Below are 19,722 nucleotides of genomic sequence, written 5' to 3'. Positions count from 1 at the left end.
TCTAAAAATGTAAAAAAAAATCTAAATATGGGGACACAAAAATTAGGTTTCAATTAATTTTGAGAAAAAAAACAACCCTCTCAAAAAAGATCCTGTTCTTAGAAAATGGCAACACAAAAGCAAAGAGTTTTTGCTGTGCAAATGTACAAAAAGAGAAAATTATCTCCATAATTGTATCGAGCTACACAATAAATATCTTGTTTTTAGATTGCGTGTTGGCCATGAAAACAAAATGGGACAATTAAAAAATAACTTAAATAATCCCACAAAAAACAAGTCCTCATACAGCCAAATAAACAGATGGTCAACGGTATTATATAAAGGCGGGCAGAGCCAAGCAAAAAAATAACATCATGAAATATTAATAACATGTATATAATTTATTGAATATCTAGATAAATTCACAAAGATAAAAACTAGGCTGAAACAAAATCTAGCATCTGTGGAGAGGCTTCTTTGGGTGTTGGTGCAGTTTCCTCTGCTCCTGCATAAACATGTTATATATTAGACTAGCTGTAGCTCCCGGGGCGTTGCCCGGGATAGTAAATAACTGCTCTTAGCTACAACAAAATAAAATGAATTAACCAAAAATATTTTATATGTATCTATAGACTGTCTCAGACTGTCTCTGACCGTCTATGTGGTTGGCAGTCTCTTTCATTGACCGTGTGTGGTCTCCAGTCTCTTTCAGTGACTGTCTGTGTGGCCTCCAGTCTCTTTCAGTGACTGTCTGTTTGTGACCGACAGTCTCTTTCAGTGACTGTCTGTGGCCTGCAATCTTTTTCAGTGACTGTCTGTCTGTTGCTGTCAGTCTCTTTCAGTGACTGTCTGTCTGTTGCTGTCAGTCTCTTTCAGTGACTGTCTGTGTGGTGGGCAGTCACTTTCAGTGACTCTCAGTGTGGCTGGCAGTCTCTTTCAGAGACTGTCTGTATGGCCGGCAATCTCTTTCAGTGACTGTCTGTTTGTGGCCTGCAGTCTTTTTCTGTGACTGTCTGTGGGGCTGGCAGTCTCTTTTAGTGACTCTCTGTGTGGCCGGCAGTCTCTTTTGGTGACTGTAAGTTTGTGGCCTGCAGTCTCTTTCAGTGACTGTCTGTTTGTTGCCGGCAGTCTCTTTCAGTGACTGTCTGTTTGTGGCCTGCAGTCTTTTTCTGTGACTGTCTGTGTGGCTGGCAGTCTCTTTCAGTGACTGTCTGTGTGGCCGGCAGTCTCTTTTGGTGACTGTAAGTTTGTGGCCGGCAGTCTCTTTTAGTGACTGTCTGTTTGTGGTCGGCAGTCTCTTTCAGTGACTGTCTGTTTGTGGCCGGTAGTCTCTTTCAGTGATTGTATGTTTGTGGCCAGCAGTCTCTTTCAGTTTTTTGCACAGCTGTTTATAAAATTACAGCTGATCTCTGATTGGTTTCAATGGGAAACTGGTACAGTTTTACCTAAAACATTACTTATAATCTCCCCCTATCTCTGTATCCCTATCCATCTTACCTCACACATAAGTATCTTATACTCATTGTCTATAGTAACCAATCACAGCTCAGATTAATGACCTGTGGCAGAACAGCAACCAATCACGGCTCAGCTTCCAACTGCCACAGCAGCAGCAGCAGACAATGGCTTCTGTATATGGTGATTAATAAGTGGATTTTGGAAAGCACAGGGTAAAAATTTCGACTCAAAACCGAGTCTAAGATGTTCCCTGAGTCACAGGCAACAAATATGTACATACACACACATACATACATACATACATATACAGTACATACACACACATACATACATACACGCACACATACATACATACATACATACACACATACATACATACACGCACACATACATACATACATACATAGATACATACACGCACACATACATACATACACACACATACATACATACACACATACATACACACATACATACATACATAGATACATACATGCACACATACATACATACATACATACATACACACACATACATACATACACACACACATACATACATACATACACTCACATACATACATACACGCACACATACATACATAGATACATACACGCACACATACATACATACATACACACACATACATGCACACACATACATACATACACACACATACATACACACATACATACATGCACACAAACATACATACATACATACACACATACATACATACACGCACACATACATACATACATAGATACATACACGCACACATACATACATACACACACATACATACATACACACATACATACACACATACATACATACATAGATACATACATGCACACATACATACATACATACATACATACACACACATACATACATACACACACACATACATACATACATACACTCACATACATACATACACGCACACATACATACATAGATACATACACGCACACATACATACATACATACACACACATACATGCACACACATACATACATACACACACATACATACACACATACATACATGCACACAAATACATACATATATACACACATACATACATACATGCACACATACATACATACACGCACACATACATACATACATACATACATACACACACATACATACATACATACACACATACATACATACACACATACATACATACATACCTACATACACATACATACAAACACACACACACACATACATCCAGGTTTATATATTAGATATAACAAAAAAAACATGCGCATAAATAACTTAAACAAAACACAGATGATACTATCCCAATAATAAAAAATAAATAAAACATTGACCCCCCCCCTTGTTTACCCAAGTCTATACATATAAAAACAACTATAACACAATAGAAACTACATTTGTCTTGTTGATTTGGTGTTAATTTGAAAACTTAAAAAATCAAGGACTATACATTGAAAAAATACTTTTAGTTCACCTTTTGTTGGGGCTTGTTTCATCTTATTTTTGAACAAGCATCACAAATACACAATAAATGTGATACTTTTTAATTGATTCAGGGACAAGACAATTATGTAAATAAATTTTGCCTCCTTTCCATTAAAAGTAGAGATTGACCTGGTCAGATGCATTTTTAACACATCACTTATAGACTGTCCAGTTCATGACAATCAGTGAAAAGGGGTTTTAAACAGATTGATATCGGCCACGAAAAAAGATTTCACAGTCAATTTTGATGACTGTCGTTTGCAGACAGCCTTACACTAATCTTAAATCAAACAAAAAATCAGAGAAAAAACTCAATGCTTATTGGTTACCAGCTCTATGTGTCATGTAAATAGACACAAATTTATTTTGAAAAACTGCAATTAAAAAAAAAAAAACACTCAGGGAAAACAAAATTTAACATAGACATAGATGTCATATGTTTCTTATTTTACAACAATATATTTCGTTTTTTGTTTGCCATTATATTCTTACCCCTCCACCATGAACAGAGCTTTGGTTAAGTAGAGATACATTGCCCCCTAGTGGTCTTGTAAATTGTTTTATTTTAATGTTTTTAAAAACTATAAGAAGGATGTTGTAAACGCATTCTGGGGTGATGGCCTGGGTGCCCTCAGAGAGGGCTCCGAGTGCCACCTCTGGCACCCGTGCCATAGGTTCGCCACCACTCTTGTAAGCTCTTGTAATCAGGGCCCTCACTTTTATTGTACCATATGACTGTTTGTTCTTTGTAATGTAATATAGTTGTATATGTCCCCTATGATTTGTAAAGTGTTACATAATTTGATGGCGCTATATAAATAAAGATTATTATTATTATTGTTTTAAGGGATCGTCTAGTATTTCATATTGCTGGTCTATCTTCAGGATAGGCTGTCAAAATATGATTGTGGAAGGAATTTTATAAAAAAAAAATTTTTTTATTACATCTCAGTAGTTTTCATCCTCTATAGACATTGCATATCAATAACAAGAGAACTTCGGTTCTCATTCTTATGACCGCTTTGGCAGCGCTGTGTAATCTGTAGGCGTTATATAATTAAGGTATTATTATGAGTTCTTCCAATTCCAAATGTTGTGTTATTTTGGAGCGGGTGCACCTCCCACATCTATTTAATATTTGTATTTCTATTATGAAACTGAAAAGTAAAAAAAAAAATTATTTTACTTTATTTTTTTAAAGGGGAGACCTATGGAAGTTTTGAAGGAGCAGAAACCTCGGAGCTGTACTGTGAGTATTCAGCTAAATTATTGATTTCCGTTCCCTCCACTCTTTATTGGTAATGAGCAGTATAGACATTTATCCAAGGATGGTCATGAGCAGTTTGGAAGGAACTATCCAGGGAAACGGTAACACACTATTAAAATAAGCTAGAGGTCGGGAAGCGCGAGGAACCAGCTATCCTGGTTGATTCAGTAACCAATCTCGTTGAACCTTGACTCAGCATGGGAGGAACCGGTTCTTCTCACTTCCAGATTTCCAGGGAGGTTTCCCTCCTGAACTCATGACTCTGCGCTTGAGGAACTGGCTCCTCCCACCCCTAGACCTCTTGGAAAACTGCCCTCCTTGAGACCTCACTTGGCCTGGGGTCTTGGTCCTTCTGATCCCCGACTTCCAGGAAGGGCGCTGCCCGGTGGACAATCACTTGGTAAAGCAGCTCTGGTTCTACCCCTCAAGGACGGTCCAGTCTTCCTAGGCCAATTCAGGGTTCCACAAGTTCAGATAAGTCTCCCTTGACCTCCCTGTTCAAACTGGTCAGTTCCGATTCTGAATGTTTCGAATAATGATATGAATCAGATCAATCAAATATTTGAAAAAAATCACTGATCTCTATTGATAACATGTCTGAAGCATAGAACCTAAATATCAGATTTGTGGGGATCTCACTCCCAGCACTCCAAGAGATCAGTTATTTTTAGCAGCCAATAAACAGAAAATGGAACAGGAAGCAGAAAGCGCCATTTCCTGTGTAGTGGCTGATTCAGGTAACTGCAACTCTACTGTCGGCTGGTCTATAGAAACCATGTCTGACCCAACAGAGAACTGAGCTACTGCAGATGCTCCATTCTTTTTCATATTGTGATAAACTGAGCAGTTATAAGCCAAGTCATTTATGAATATTTTTGGAAGATAATTGGATCCTTTTTTTTTTTAGGCAAGTGCTTATTACCTCAAGGCAATCCAGTAAACGTTGATGTGCTTCTGAGTAAGTAAAGAATATGATCCGATCCATTGAGAAGAACATTGATATTACAGTTACAAGTTATGTACAAGCTAGATTCTTTGGGGGAGATTTATCAAGCTGCCTAAGAGTAAGAATGTGCTTAGTTGCACTTAACCAGTGCTCATGAATATTTTAAAGGGGAGCTGTAATTGGTTACCAAGCACATTCTTACTTTTAGGCAGCTTGATAAATCTCCCCCTGTAGGTTTATTTTAAAGTTAAATTTGCATATAATTATAATAATAACTGCAGCTAAATAATTTTTTGATCTCTCTAACATTTTTATTTCAAAAATATGGGGCTGACAAGGTAAAAGAAGGAACAAAACAACTTCATTGTTGACACCATGGGGGATATTTATCATACGCAGCCCGATACATCAAGAGGCTTCCCCCTCTTGATGTATCGGGGCGGGAGGCTGCGAAACGTTTATCCTAAGGCAGGCAGGGCCTGGCGTAGAAAAAAACGCAGCCGGCGATTTTTCACGTATGAAAAGTCGCCGGCAGCAGCAAGGGCGCAGGCGCGGGGACAGCAACGCCCCGCGCTGGCCCACTCCCGTCCGGCCACGCCCCCCCTTCACGCCCCACTGGCGTGAAGGTGGAGGATCGGGGCAAATAATCACAAAAACTAGCAATAAGCTAGCATTTGCAAATATTTCAGGGCCTCTGCAGCCAGAGAATTTACACCTTGCCGACCGAGGACGAACTATAACGTCCTCGTGCGGCAAAGGTTGTATGGAGAGAGCTCATGAGCTGAGCTTTCTCCATACACAACGGGTAATGGCTGTACAAAACTGGCACCGTCAGTTAACCTGTTCGACCGCGGCACCTAACTTAACTTTATATGCGCGCCATCATCTTGGATGGCCGATCGCCGCCCCCTGGAACGGCGATCAGTTGCTATGGCAGCCTAGAGTCTCATTGAGACTTGTAGGCTTGCCATGTGTAATGATTTCTAATAGCCAGCAGAGGGCAGGCTATTAGAAATCATAGTAAAAAAGCTATATACTGCAATACAGTAGTAGAACTGATATAAATATAAATAAACAGTAAAAATCATAAAAAATTTAAGTATCATCGCTTCCCAAAATGTCCGATCTATCAAAATATATTAGCAAATTTTTCCGGCGTTTAACCCTGTAACGGAAATTGGCGCCCAAAGTCGAAAATGCCACTTTTTTGACATTTTGAAAAATACAAAAAATTCTATAAAAAGTGATCAAAAGTCCATATAGTCCTCAAAGTGATAGCATAAAAAACGCCATCAAAAGTCGCAAAAAATGACACCACCCACAGCTCCGTGCACTGAAGTATAAAAAAGTTATTAGCGCCAGAACATGGCAAAATAAAGAATTTTTTTTTGTACAGAAGGTTTTAATTTTTTTAAATGTATGAAAAAATTATAAAAACCTTTACAAATTTGGTATCCTCGTGATCGTACCGAACCAAAGAATAAAATAGACATGTGATTTGGGGCGCTCAGTGAAAGCTGTATAATCCGAGCCCACAAGAAAACAGCGCAAATGCGTTTTTTCATCATTTTCACTGCATTCTGAATTTTTTTCCCGCTTCCGAGTACATGGCATGGAATGATAAATACCATCACTATGAAGTGCAATTTGTTATGCCGAAAACAAGCCCAAACAAAGCTCTTTACATGGAAAAATAAAAAAGTTACAGATTTTTGAAGGTGGAGAGTGAAAAATGAAAATGCAAAAACGAAAAATGGCCACGTCTAGAGATGAGCGAGCACTAAAATGCTCGAGTGCTCGTTACTCGGGTCAAACTTTTCCCGATGCTCGAGTGCTCGTATCGAATAACGAACCCCATAGAAGTCAATGGGAGACTCGAGCATTTTTCACTGAAAGAACACATTGAAAGAACACTAAAGAAGAACACATTGAGAGAACATAGTGAAGAACACATTGCAGATGTTTCCGTACATCTGCTAACTTATCCGAAGACATACGTGCCGAACGGTGTACTTCACAATAGTATGTGAGGAACAATATGTGTGAAGAATACATTGCAGATGTTTCCATACATCTTCAATGTGTTCTTCACATACTATTGTGAAGAACACCGTTGGCGCGCGTGTCTTCCGATAAGTTAGCAGATGTTCGGAACATCTGCAATGTGTTCTTCACTGTGTTCTTTCTGTGCTCGGGCTGGGCTGTGATCAGGGTCGGACTGTTGGTCCTGCTCTAGCCCGCTCCGCTCCAGCCTCCACTTCAGCCCCCGCTTCTCTCCTCCATGCCCGCTCCGTTTTGCTCCAGCCCCCGCTCCGCTCCTCATTGGCCGCTCCAGCTCCGCTTCTCCATGCCTGCTCCAGCCCCCGCTCCGCTCCTCCATGCCCGCTCCAGCCCCCGCTCTGCTCCTCCATGCCCGCTCCAGCCCCCGCTCCGCTCCTCCATGCCTGCTCCGTGATGCCTGCACCACTCCTCCATGTCCGCTCCAACCCCGCTTCGCTCCTCCATGCCCACTCCAACCCCGCTCCACTCCTCCATGCCCCCTCTAGCCCCGCCCCGCTTCTCCATGCCCGCTCCAGCCCCTGCTCCACTCCACTTTAGCCTATGCTCCTGCATGCCTGATTCAGCCTCCGCTCCGTGATACCTGGTCCATTTCGCTCCAGCCCCTTCTCCACTCCTCCATCGTTCGGCGCACGTGTCTTCGGCTAAGTTACCAGATGTTCGGAACATCTGCAATGTGTTCTTCACTGTGTTCACTGTTTTATTTGTATTCTTCACTGTCTTTTCTTATTTAAATGCTCGATCTCAAGCAGGGGAAATACTCGTCCGAGCAACGAGCCGTTCCAAGTACTCTAATACTCGAACGAGCATCAAGTTCGGACGACTATACTCGCTCATCTCTAGCCACGTCCTTAAGGTGTTAAAGAGAATCTGGAACCAGGTTTTACCCCACTAAATTATTATCCCTCTCATGTCATGGATGAAATTTCCTTACTAGAAATTCTTCTTTTATTTGAAATCTCAACTGTTTGCCTAATAACATCCAAATTTAGGCCAATATAGCTCTTCTCATCACAATTTAGCTTAGATCCAGAGAATCCATGTCAGAACAGAAAAAAATTATTTTAAAATGTTTTTATTTTGAAAAATGTGTTTTTTAAGTTTCTGTATTTTGATCATAACAGGAGCATTTGGACCAAATGGAGCACCTGGCGGCTGGATTTTTAAAGATTGGAGTAAGTTCAAAAAGTGGAAATATCAATAGAGAAACTGTCCAGACATTACATGATGCAGTCATTACAGTACAATCAGCTTGGACATGGACCATAATAATAATAATCTTCATTTCTATAGCGCCAGCATATTCTGTAGCGCTTTACAAATCACAGGGGACATATACGGATAAAATACTACATGAATCTTACAGTCTACGAGGATAAGGGGGTGACACAAGAGCTTACAGTCTATGAGGATGAGGGGGTGACACAAGAGCTTACAGTCTATGAGGATGAGGGGGTGACACAAGAGCTTACAGTCTATGAGGATGAGGGGGTGACACAAGAGCTTACAGTTTATGAGGATGAGGGGTGACACAAGAGCTTACAGTCTATGAGGATGAGGGGTGACACAAGAGCTTACAGTCTATGAGGATGAGGAGGTGACACAAGAGCTTACAGTCTACGAGGATAAGGGGGTGACACAAGAGCTTACAGCCTATGAGGATGAGGGGGTGACACAAGAGCTTACAGTCTATGAGGATGAGGGGGTGACACAAGAGCTTACAGTCTATGAGGATGAGGGGGTGACACAAGAGCTTACAGTTTATGAGGATGAGGGGTGACACAAGAGCTTACAGTCTATGAGGATGAGGAGTGACACAAGAGCTTACAGTCTATGAGGATGAGGGGGTGACACAAGAGCTTACAGTCTATGAGGATGAGGGGGTGACACAAGAGCTTACAGTCTATGAGGATGAGGCGGTGACACAAGAGCTTACAGTCTATGAGGATGAGGGGGTGACACAAGAGCTTACAGTCTATGAGGATGAGGGGGTGACACAAGAGCTTACAGTCTATGAGGATGAGTGGGTGACACAGGAGCTTAAAGTCTATGAGGATGAGGGGGTGACACAAGAGCTTACAGTCTATGAGGATGAGGAGGTGACACAAGAGCTTACAGTCTATGAGGATAAGGGGGCGACACAAGAGCTTACAGTCTATGAGGATGAGAGGGTGACACAAGAGCTTACAGTCTATGAGGATGAGGGGTTGACACAAGAGCTTACAGTCTATGAGGATGAGGGGGTGACACAAGAGCTTACAGTCTATGAGAATGAGGGGTGACACAAGAGCTTACAGTCTATGAGGATGAGGGGTGACACAAGAGCTTACAATCTATGAGGATGAGGTGGTTGCACAAAAGCTTACAGTCTATGAGGATGAGGGGTGACACAAGAGCTTACAGTCTATGAGGATGAGGGGTGACACAAGAGATTACAGTCTATGAGGATGAGGGGGAGACACAAGAGCTTACAGTCTATGAGGATGAGGGGTGACACAAGATCTTACAGTCTATGAGGATGAGAGGGTGACACAAGAGCTTACAGTCTATGAGGATGAGGGGTTGACACAAGAGCTTACAGTCTATGAGGATGAGGGGGTGACACAAGAGCTTACAGTCTATTGGGATGAGGATGTGACACAAGAGCTTACAGTCTATGAGGATGAGGGGGTGACACAAGAGCTTACAGTCTATGAGAATGAGGGGTGACACAAGAGCTTACAGTCTATGAGGATGAGGGGTGACACAAGAGCTTACAATCTATGAGGATGAGGTGGTTGCACAAGAGCTTACAGTCTATGAGGATGAGGGGTGACACAAGAGCTTACAGTCTATGAGGATGAGGGGTGACACAAGAGATTACAGTCTATGAGGATGAGGGGGAGACACAAGAGTTTACAGTCTATGAGGATGAGGGGTGACACAAGAGATTACAGTCTATGAGGATGAGGGGGAGACACAAGAGCTTACAGTCTATGAGGATGAGGGGGTGACACAACAGCTTACAGTCTTTGAGGGGGTGACACAAGAGCTTACACTCTATGAGGATGAGGGGTAACACAAGAGCTTACAGTTTATGAGGATGAGGGGGTGACACAACAGCTTACAGTCTATGAGAATAAAGAGGTGACACAAGAGTTTATAATCTATGAGGATGAGGAGGTGACTCAAGAGCTTACAGTCTATGAGGATGAGGGGGTGACACAGGAGCTTACAGTCTATGAGGATAAGGGGGCGACACAGGAGCTTGCAGTCTATTGGGAAGAGGATGTGACACAAGAGCTTACAGTCTATGAGGATGAGGGGGTGACACAAGAGCTTACAGTCTATGAGGATGAGGGATGACACAAGAGCTTACAGTCTATGAGGATGAGGGGTGACACAAGAGCTTAAAGTCTATGAGGATGAGGTGGTTGCACAAGAGCTTACAGTCTATGAGGATGAGGGGTGACACAAGAGCTTACAGTCTATGAGGATGAGGGGTGACACAAGAGCTTACAGTCTATGAGGATAAGGGGGAGACACAAGAGCTTACAGTCTATGAGGATGAGGGAGTGACACAAGAGATAACAGTCTATGAGGTTAAGGGGGAGACACAAGAGCTTACAGTCTATGAGGATGAGGGGGTGACACAAGATCTTACAGTCTATGAGGATGAGGGGTGACACAAGAGCTTACAGTCTATGAGGATGAGGGGGTGACACAACAGCTTACAGTCTATGAGGGGGTGACACAAGAGCTTACAGTCTATGAGGATGAGGGGTAACACAAGAGCTTACAGTCTATGAGGATGAGGGGGTGACACAATATCTTACAGTCTATGAGGATGAGGGGTGACACAAGAGCTTACAGTCTATGAGGATGAGGGGGAGACACAAGAGCTTACAGTCTATGAGGATGAGGGGTGACACAAGAGATTACAGTCTATGAGGATGAGGGGGAGACACAAGAGCTTACAGTCTATGAGGATGAGGGGGTGACACAACAGCTTACAGTCTATGAGGGGGTGACACAAGAGCTTACACTCTATGAGGATGAGGGGTAACACAAGAGCTTACAGTTTATGAGGATGAGGGGGTGACACAACAGCTTACAGTCTATTAGAATAAAGAGGTGACACAAGAGCTTATAATCTATGAGGATGAGGAGGTGACTCAAGAGCTTACAGTCTATGAGGATGAGGGGGTGACACAGGAGCTTACAGTCTATGAGGATAAGGGGGCGACACAGGAGCTTGCAGTCTATTGGGAAGAGGATGTGACACAAGAGCTTACAGTCTATGAGGATGAGGGGGTGACACAAGAGCTTACAGTCTAGGAGGATGAGGGATGACACAAGAGCTTACAGTCTATGAGGATGAGGGGTGACACAAGAGCTTAAAGTCTATGAGGATGAGGTGGTTGCACAAGAGCTTACAGTCTATGAGGATGAGGGGTGACACAAGAGCTTACAGTCTATGAGGATGAGGGGTGACACAAGAGCTTACAGTCTATGAGGATAAGGGGGAGACACAAGAGCTTACAGTCTATGAGGATGAGGGAGTGACACAAGAGATAACAGTCTATGAGGTTAAGGGGGAGACACAAGAGCTTACAGTCTATGAGGATGAGGGGGTGACACAACATCTTACAGTCTATGAGGATGAGGGGTGACACAAGAGCTTACAGTCTATGAGGATGAGGGGGTGACACAACAGCTTACAGTCTATGAGGGGGTGACACAAGAGCTTACAGTCTATGAGGATGAGGGGTAACACAAGAGCTTACAGTCTATGAGGATGAGGGGGTGACACAAGATCTTACAGTCTATGAGGATGAGGGGTGACACAAGAGCTTACAGTCTATGAGGATGAGGGGGTGACACAACAGCTTACAGTCTATGAGGGGGTGACACAAGAGCTTACAGTCTATGAGGATGAGGGGTAACACAAGAGCTTACAGTCTATGAGGATGAGAGGGTGACACAACAGCTTACAGTCTATGAGGATTGAGGGGTGACACAAGAGTTTTCTAAATGACGAACCCAAAAGGACATGTGAAATACAATGGACAGACTGTTTGTCTCGTCCACAACCAATTCATTGTAAAAAAAAAAATAAAAAAAATATCAAAAAATGTAAGAAAAGATAAGAAAATTTAGGAAGTAAAAGAAAAAATACTCTTATTTATTTAGGTGAATTTCCTGAAGCATTTACCGGACCAGAGGGAAGAACAAGTGAGTTACAGTCTATGAGGATGAGAGGGTGACACAAGAGCTTACAGTCTATGAGGATGAAATGGGTAACACAAGAGCTTACAGTCTATGAGGATGAGGGGGTGACACAAGAGCTTACAGTCTATGAGGATGAGGGGGTGACACAAGAGCTTACAGTCTATGAGGATGGGGGAGGACACAAGAGCTTACAGTCTATGAGGATGAGGGGGTGACACAAGAGCTTACAGTCTATGAGGATGAGGGAGGACACAAGAGCTTACAGTCTATGAGGATGAGGGAGGACACAAGAGCTTACAGTCTATGAGGATGAGGGGGTGACACAAGAGCTTACAGTCTATGAGGATGAGGGGGTGACACAAGAGCTTACAATCTATGAGGATGAGGAGGTGACACAAGAGCTTACAGTCTATGAGGATGAGGGGATGACACAAGAGCTTACAGTCTATGAGGATGAGGGGGTGACACAAGAGCTTACAGTCTATGAGGATGAGGGGGTGACACAAGAGCTTACAGTCTATGAGGATGAGGGGGTGACACAAGAGCTTACAGTCTATGAGGATGAGGGGGTGACACAAGAGCTTACAGTCTATGAGGATGAGGGGGTGACACAAGAGCTTACAGTCTATGAGGATGAGGTGGTTGAAACAAGAGCTTCCAGTCTATGAGTATGAGGGGTGACACAAGAGCTTACAGTCTATGAATATGAGGGGTTAAACAAGAGCTTACAGTCTATGAGGATAAGGGGGCGACACAGGAGCTTACAGTCTATGAGGATAAGTGGGCGACACAGGAGCTTACAGTCTATGAGGATGAGAAGGTGACAAGAGAGCTTACAGTCTATGAGGATGAGGGGGTGACACAAGAGCTTTCAGTCTTTTGGGATGAGGATGTGACACAAGAGCTTACAGTCTATAAGGATGAGGGGGTTACACAAGAGCTTACAGTCTATGAGGTTGAGGGGTGACACAAGAGCTTACAGTCTATGAGGATGAGGGGGTGACACAAGAGCTTACAGTCTATGAGGATGAGGTGGTTGACACAAGAGCTTACAGTCTATGAGTATGAGGGGTGACACAAGAGCTTACAGTCTATGAATATGAGGGGTTAAACAAGAGCTTACAGTCTATGAGGATAAGGGGGCGACACAGGAGCTTACAGTCTATGAGGATGAGGGGGTGACACAAGAGCTTACAGTCTATGAGGATGAGGGAGGACACAAGAGCTTACAGTCTATGAGGATGAGGGAGGACACAAGAGCTTACAGTCTATGAGGATGAGGGAGGACACAAGAGCTTACAGTCTATGAGGATGAGGGGGTGACACAAGAGCTTACAGTCTATGAGGATGAGGGGGTGACACAAGAGCTTACAATCTATGAGGATGAGGAGGTGACACAAGAGCTTACAGTCTATGAGGATGAGGGGATGACACAAGAGCTTACAGTCTATGAGGATGAGGGGGTGACACAAGAGCTTACAGTCTATGAGGATGAGGGGGTGACACAAGAGCTTACAGTCTATGAGGATGAGGGGGTGACACAAGAGCTTTCAGTCTTTTGGGATGAGGATGTGACACAAGAGCTTACAGTCTATAAGGATGAGGGGGTTACACAAGAGCTTACAGTCTATGAGGTTGAGGGGTGACACAAGAGCTTACAGTCTATGAGGATGAGGGGGTGACACAAGAGCTTACAGTCTATGAGGATGAGGTGGTTGACACAAGAGCTTACAGTCTATGAGTATGAGGGGTGACACAAGAGCTTACAGTCTATGAATATGAGGGGTTAAACAAGAGCTTACAGTCTATGAGGATAAGGGGGCGACACAGGAGCTTACAGTCTATGAGGATGAGGGGGACACAAGAGCTTACAGTCTATGAGGATAAGGGGGCGACACAGGAGCTTACAGTCTATGAGGATGAGAAGGTGACACAAGAGCTTACAGTCTATGAGGATGAGGAGGTGACACAAGAGCTTACAGTCTATGAGGATAAGGGGGCGACACAGGAGCTTACAGTCTATGAGGATGAGAAGGTGACACAAGAGCTTACAGTCTATGAGGATGAGGGGGTGACACAAGAGCTTACAGTCTTTTGGGATGAGGATGTGACACAAGAGCTTACAGTCTATAAGGATGAGGGGGTGACACAAGAGCTTACAGTCTATGAGGATGAGGGGGTGACACAAGAGCTTACAGTCTATGAGGATGAGGGGGTGACACAAGAGCTTACAGTCTATGAGGATGAGGGGGTGACACAAGAGCTTACAGTCTATGAGGATGAGTGGGTGACACAAGAGCTTACAGTCTATGAGGATGAGGGGGTGACACAAGAGCTTACAGTCTATGAGGATGAGGGGGTGACACAAGAGCTTCCAGTCTATGAGGATGAAGTGGTTGACACAAGAGTTTCCAGTCTATGAGTATGAGGGGTGACACAAGAGCTTACAGTCTATGAATATGAGGGGTTAAACAAGAGCTTACAGTCTATGAGGATGAGGGGGGTGACACAAGAGCTTACAGTCTATGATTATGAGGGGGTGACACAAGAGCTTACAGTCTATGAGGATGAGGGGGCGACACAGGAGCTTACAGTCTATGAGGATAAGGGGGCGACACAGGAGCTTACAGTCTATGAGGATGAGAAGGTGACACAAGAGCTTACAGTCTATGAGGATGAGGGGTGACACAAGAGCTTACAGTCTATGAGGATGAGGGGTGACACAAGAGCTTACAGTCTATGAGGATGAGGAGGTGACACAAGAGCTTTCAGTCTATGAGGATGAGGGGGTGACACAAGAGCTTACAGTCTTTTGGGATGAGGATGTGACACAAGAGCTTACAGTCTATAAGGATGAGGGGGTGACACAAGAGCTTACAGTCTATGAGGTTGAGGGGTGACACAAGAGCTTACAGTCTATGAGGATGAGGGGTGACACAAGAGCTCACAGTCTATGAGGATGAGGTGGTTGCACAAGAGCTTACAGTCTATGAGGATGAGGGGTGACACAAGAGCTTACAGTCTATGAGGATGAGGGGGAGACACAAGAGCTTACAGTCTATGAGGATGAGGGGGAGACACAAGAGCTTACAGTCTATGAGGATGAGGGGTTGACACAAGATCTTACAGTCTATGAGGATGAAGGGTGACACAACAGCTTAGAGTCTATGAGGATTGAGGGGTGACACAAGAGTTTTCTAAATGACGAACCCAAAAGGACGTGTGAAATACAATGGACAGACTGTTTTTCTCGTCCACAACTAATTCATTGTAAAAAAAAATTAAAAAAATATCAAAAAATGTAAGAAAAGATAAGAAAATTTAGGAAGTAAAAGAAAAAATACTCTTGTTTATTTAGGTGAATTTCCTGAAGCATTTACAGGACCAGAGGGAAGAACAAGTGAGTTACAGTCTATGAGGATGAGGGTGTGACACAAGAGCTTACAGTCTATTGGGATGAGGATGTGACACAAGAGCTTACAGTCTATTGGGATGAGGGGGGGTGGCACAAGAGCTTACAGTCTATGAGGATGAGGGGTGACACAAGAGCTTACAGTCTATGAGGATGAGGGGTGACACAAGAGCTTACAGTCTATGAGGATGAGGGGGGCACAAGAGCTTACAGTCCATGAGGATGAGGGGTGACACAAGAGCTGACAGTCTATGAGTATGAGGGGTGACACAAGAGCTTACAGTCTATGAGTATGAGGGGTTAAACAAGAGCTTACAGTCTATGAGGATGAGGGGTGACACAAGAGCTTACAGTCTATGAGGATGAGGGGGTGACACAAGAGCTTACAGTCTATGAGGATGAGGGGTGACACAAGAGCTGACAGTCTATGAGTATGAGGGGTGACAAAAGAGCTTACAGTCTATGAGTATGAGGGGTTTAACAAGAGCTTACAGTCTATGAGGATGAGGGGTGACACAAGAGCTTACAGTCTATGAGGATGAGGGGTGACACAAGAGCTTACAGTCTATGAGGATGAGGGGGTGACACAAGAGCTTACAGTCTATGAGGATGAGGGGGTGACACAAGAGCTTACAGTCTATGAGGATGAGGAGGTTGCACAAGAGCTTACAGTTTATGAGGATGAGGGGTGACACAAGAGCTTACAGTCTATGAGGATGAGGGGGTGACACAAGAGCTTACAGTCTATGAGGATGAGGGGTGACACAAGAGCTTAAAGTCTATGAGGATGAGGGGGTGACACAAGAGCTTACAGTCTATGAGGATGAGGGGTGACACAAGAGCTTACAGTCTATGAGGATGAGGGCGTGACACAACAGCTTACAGTCTATGAGGATAGAGAGGTGACACAAGAGCTTACAGTCTATGAGAATGAGAGGGTGACACAAGAGCTTACAGTCTATGAGGATGCGGGGGTGACACAAGAGCTTACAGTCTATGAGGATGAAGGGGTGACACAAGAGCTTACAGTCTATGAGGATAAAGGGGTGACACAAGAGCTTACAGTCTATGAGGATAGAGAGGTGACACAAGAGCTTACAGTCTATGAGGATGAGGGGGGTGACACAAGAGCTTACAGTCTATGAGGATGAGGGGGTGACACAAGAGCTTACAGTCTATGAGGATTGAGGGGTGACACAAGAGTTTTCTAAATGATGAACCCAAAAGGACATGTGAAATACAATGGACAGACTGTTTGTCTCGTCCATAACCAATTCATTGTAAAAAAAAATATTAAAAAAGGTAAGAAAAGATAAGAAAATTTAGGAAGTAAAAGAAAAAATACTCTTGTTTATTTAGGTAAATTTCCTGAAGCATTTACAGGACCAGAGGGAAGAGCAAGTGAGTTTTTTTTTCATCATTGAAATATATAAAATATACCATAATTTGATTAAATATAACAATTTATTATCAATCTTGTTTTTCTGCCAGTAATTTTGGGGGTTGTCGTTTAAAAAAAAAAACAAAAAAAAACTATCACCTTTAATTTGAGATGCTTGAGAGCTTTGCAGTGGGCTCTCGTGAAAACCGGGTGCCACTTAGTGGTCCCAGGTGGTGGCTTGTGTCATTGTCCGCAGTGGTTCAGAGGATCCACAACCTCTGAGCCTGACACTAATACCCCCGCCTGTCTGCCCATTGCACCTGTGGTGCCAACATAGAGGGGCTTAGATGGCCATTTACAACACACCCCGGCACCTGTATGTAGCTCAATCTCATACAAATCTATGTCCCTTGCTTTGGACAACCCCTTTAATTAAGGTAGGAATGTAGCTAAGGAACTGCAAAATCTAGCATATTAAATTCATTATGGCAATATGATAATTTCAGCAAAAATTTACCAAATTTTACCTTTATGTTGTTTTTTTATTCAAACAGGTAATATGAATGGAATACTTCATATATTAGATTGGCTGAAGATCAATTTGGGTGAGTACTTTCCATGCAGCTCCCCTTCATTATTTATACCATACTTATGCTTGTGGCTGTTTCTGCCGCTGCCCTTTTTCGACTTTTTTCCTCCCCACATTCAAAAATCTATAACTTTAAAGAGCTGTGTAAATGGCTTGCTTAAAAAATTGCACTTCATAGTAACGGTATTTAATATTCCCTGCCATGTACCGGGAAGCGGGGAAAAAATCCAAATGCAGTCAAATTGGTGAAAAAATCCATTTGCGCCATATGTGGGCTTGGTTTTTACAGCTTTCACTGTGTCCCAAATGAAGTGTTTAATTTGTTCTTTGAGTCAGTGCGATCATGTTGATACTAAATTTACATAGGTTTTATATATATACATTTTTTTTAAATTACCGTATATACTCGAGAATAAGCCAACCTAAGTATAAGTGGAGGCCCCTAATTTTACCACTTAAAACTGGGAAAACCTTTTTACTTGAATATAAGCCAAGGGTGGGAAATGCATTGCTCACAGCCTCCCAGTATATAGCCAGCCAGCCCCCATTAGTATCTATCCAGCCAGACCCCATGTAGTATACAGCCAGCCAGCCGCATGTAGTATACAGCCAGCTAACCCCCTGTAGTATATAGCCATCCAGCTCCCAGTAGTATATAGCCAGCCAGCCCCCTGTAGTATATAGACAGCCAGCCCCCATTAGTATATAGCCAGCTCCCAGTAGTATATCGCCAGCCAGCCCCTGTAGTATATAGCCAGCAAGCCCCCATTAGTATATAGCCAGCCAGCTGCCAGTAGTATATAGCCAGCCATCCCCTGTAGAATATAGCCAGCCACCCCCCATTAGTATATTATAGCCAGCCCCCTGTAGTATACAGCCAGCCCCCTTTAGTAGCCAGCCAGCCCCCAGTTTCCCCAGCACATATTAAAAATCAACATACATACTCACCTTTGGGTGGTTCCGATGCTTAGCGCAGCTCTGCGATGCTCCTGTCATCACGGCTCCTCTTCTTTCTATCTGCTGTATCAGCTAACATGTTTATTTTTTACTGTTTTGAATTGAATGATTTTTTGATAATGCATTTGTTAGCATTCTGAATCATTTCAGTACTTTATAATAGTTTATTTTACATTACCTGGTTCCCTGCGAGCAGTATGGGGCAGCTGCAGTCTGTGTGTGCCTGTATCAGTCTCCTATCCTCCAATCTTCCTCACCCTTGCCACTTCCTGTGGGCCAGGAAGGGGGATGGTGTAAAGGAGAAGCAGAATGCATTAGGAGACACAGGCACACACAGGCTGCAGCTGCCCCTTCCCCCGAGAGGGGGGAGCCAGATAATGTAAACTTTGAATGTTCACAGCATAGGCTTTTGGCACTGGTCACCAGCTAAATATGACTTTCCTGGTGACAAATGTTACAAATTATTTTCAAGTCCATTCTGAACTAACAAAATTACTTTTCCTTTATGAAGATGCATTGCCCGGAGTCCCTGAGGACATTCGAATGGAACTGAGTAAGTTTTTGTGAATTTTATACTAATTTTCTATTTTTATTAATAGATAAATCATGGACTGGTTATTTGTTGTACCGGTGGATTATGTGCGCCATTTCTCTAGCCTCTTGTTTTAATCTCTTTTCAAAAATGCTTTACTTTCTAACATCTCCAAAATTGGTGTAAAACAATTCCTCTCTACAATCCACATTTGGGCATTACTAGCAACCTTTCTTAGCACCCTCTGATAGATGGGGTCTCACTTTCCTTTACAAAACATTTTCTCCCCAGTATTTTGACCTCTGAATATTATTGCACAAATCTTGTTTGAAGAACATACCAAAGATCTCCTATCCCCTAGATACTGTAATTCTGTTTCCCTTAAATAGGTCATCAAGGTCAACACAAGTGACCGGTTCCATGGGCCCACCATT

At 43.1% G+C, this 19,722-nt stretch overlaps 1 protein-coding gene across 1 annotated transcript in view; it reads left to right on the top strand.

The window, feature by feature from the left end:
* The window catches only part of LOC140065877 (uncharacterized), a 72,046-nt gene that overhangs the window by 1,765 nt on the left and 50,559 nt on the right, over positions 1–19,722 (top strand). Inside the window, exons 3-10 of the mRNA XM_072113438.1 lie at positions 4,137–4,184; positions 5,110–5,160; positions 8,331–8,381; positions 12,379–12,420; positions 15,776–15,817; positions 17,189–17,230; positions 17,765–17,815; positions 19,268–19,309. Coding sequence (XP_071969539.1) covers positions 4,137–4,184; positions 5,110–5,160; positions 8,331–8,381; positions 12,379–12,420; positions 15,776–15,817; positions 17,189–17,230; positions 17,765–17,815; positions 19,268–19,309 — 369 coding nt within the window. The remainder of the gene's footprint in view (positions 1–4,136; positions 4,185–5,109; positions 5,161–8,330; positions 8,382–12,378; positions 12,421–15,775; positions 15,818–17,188; positions 17,231–17,764; positions 17,816–19,267; positions 19,310–19,722) is intronic.

Source organism: Engystomops pustulosus, chromosome 6, assembly GCF_040894005.1.
Source record: "Engystomops pustulosus chromosome 6, aEngPut4.maternal, whole genome shotgun sequence".
Taxonomy (NCBI): domain Eukaryota; kingdom Metazoa; phylum Chordata; class Amphibia; order Anura; family Leptodactylidae; genus Engystomops; species Engystomops pustulosus.
This window is presented reverse-complemented; position numbering and strand designations above follow the sequence as displayed.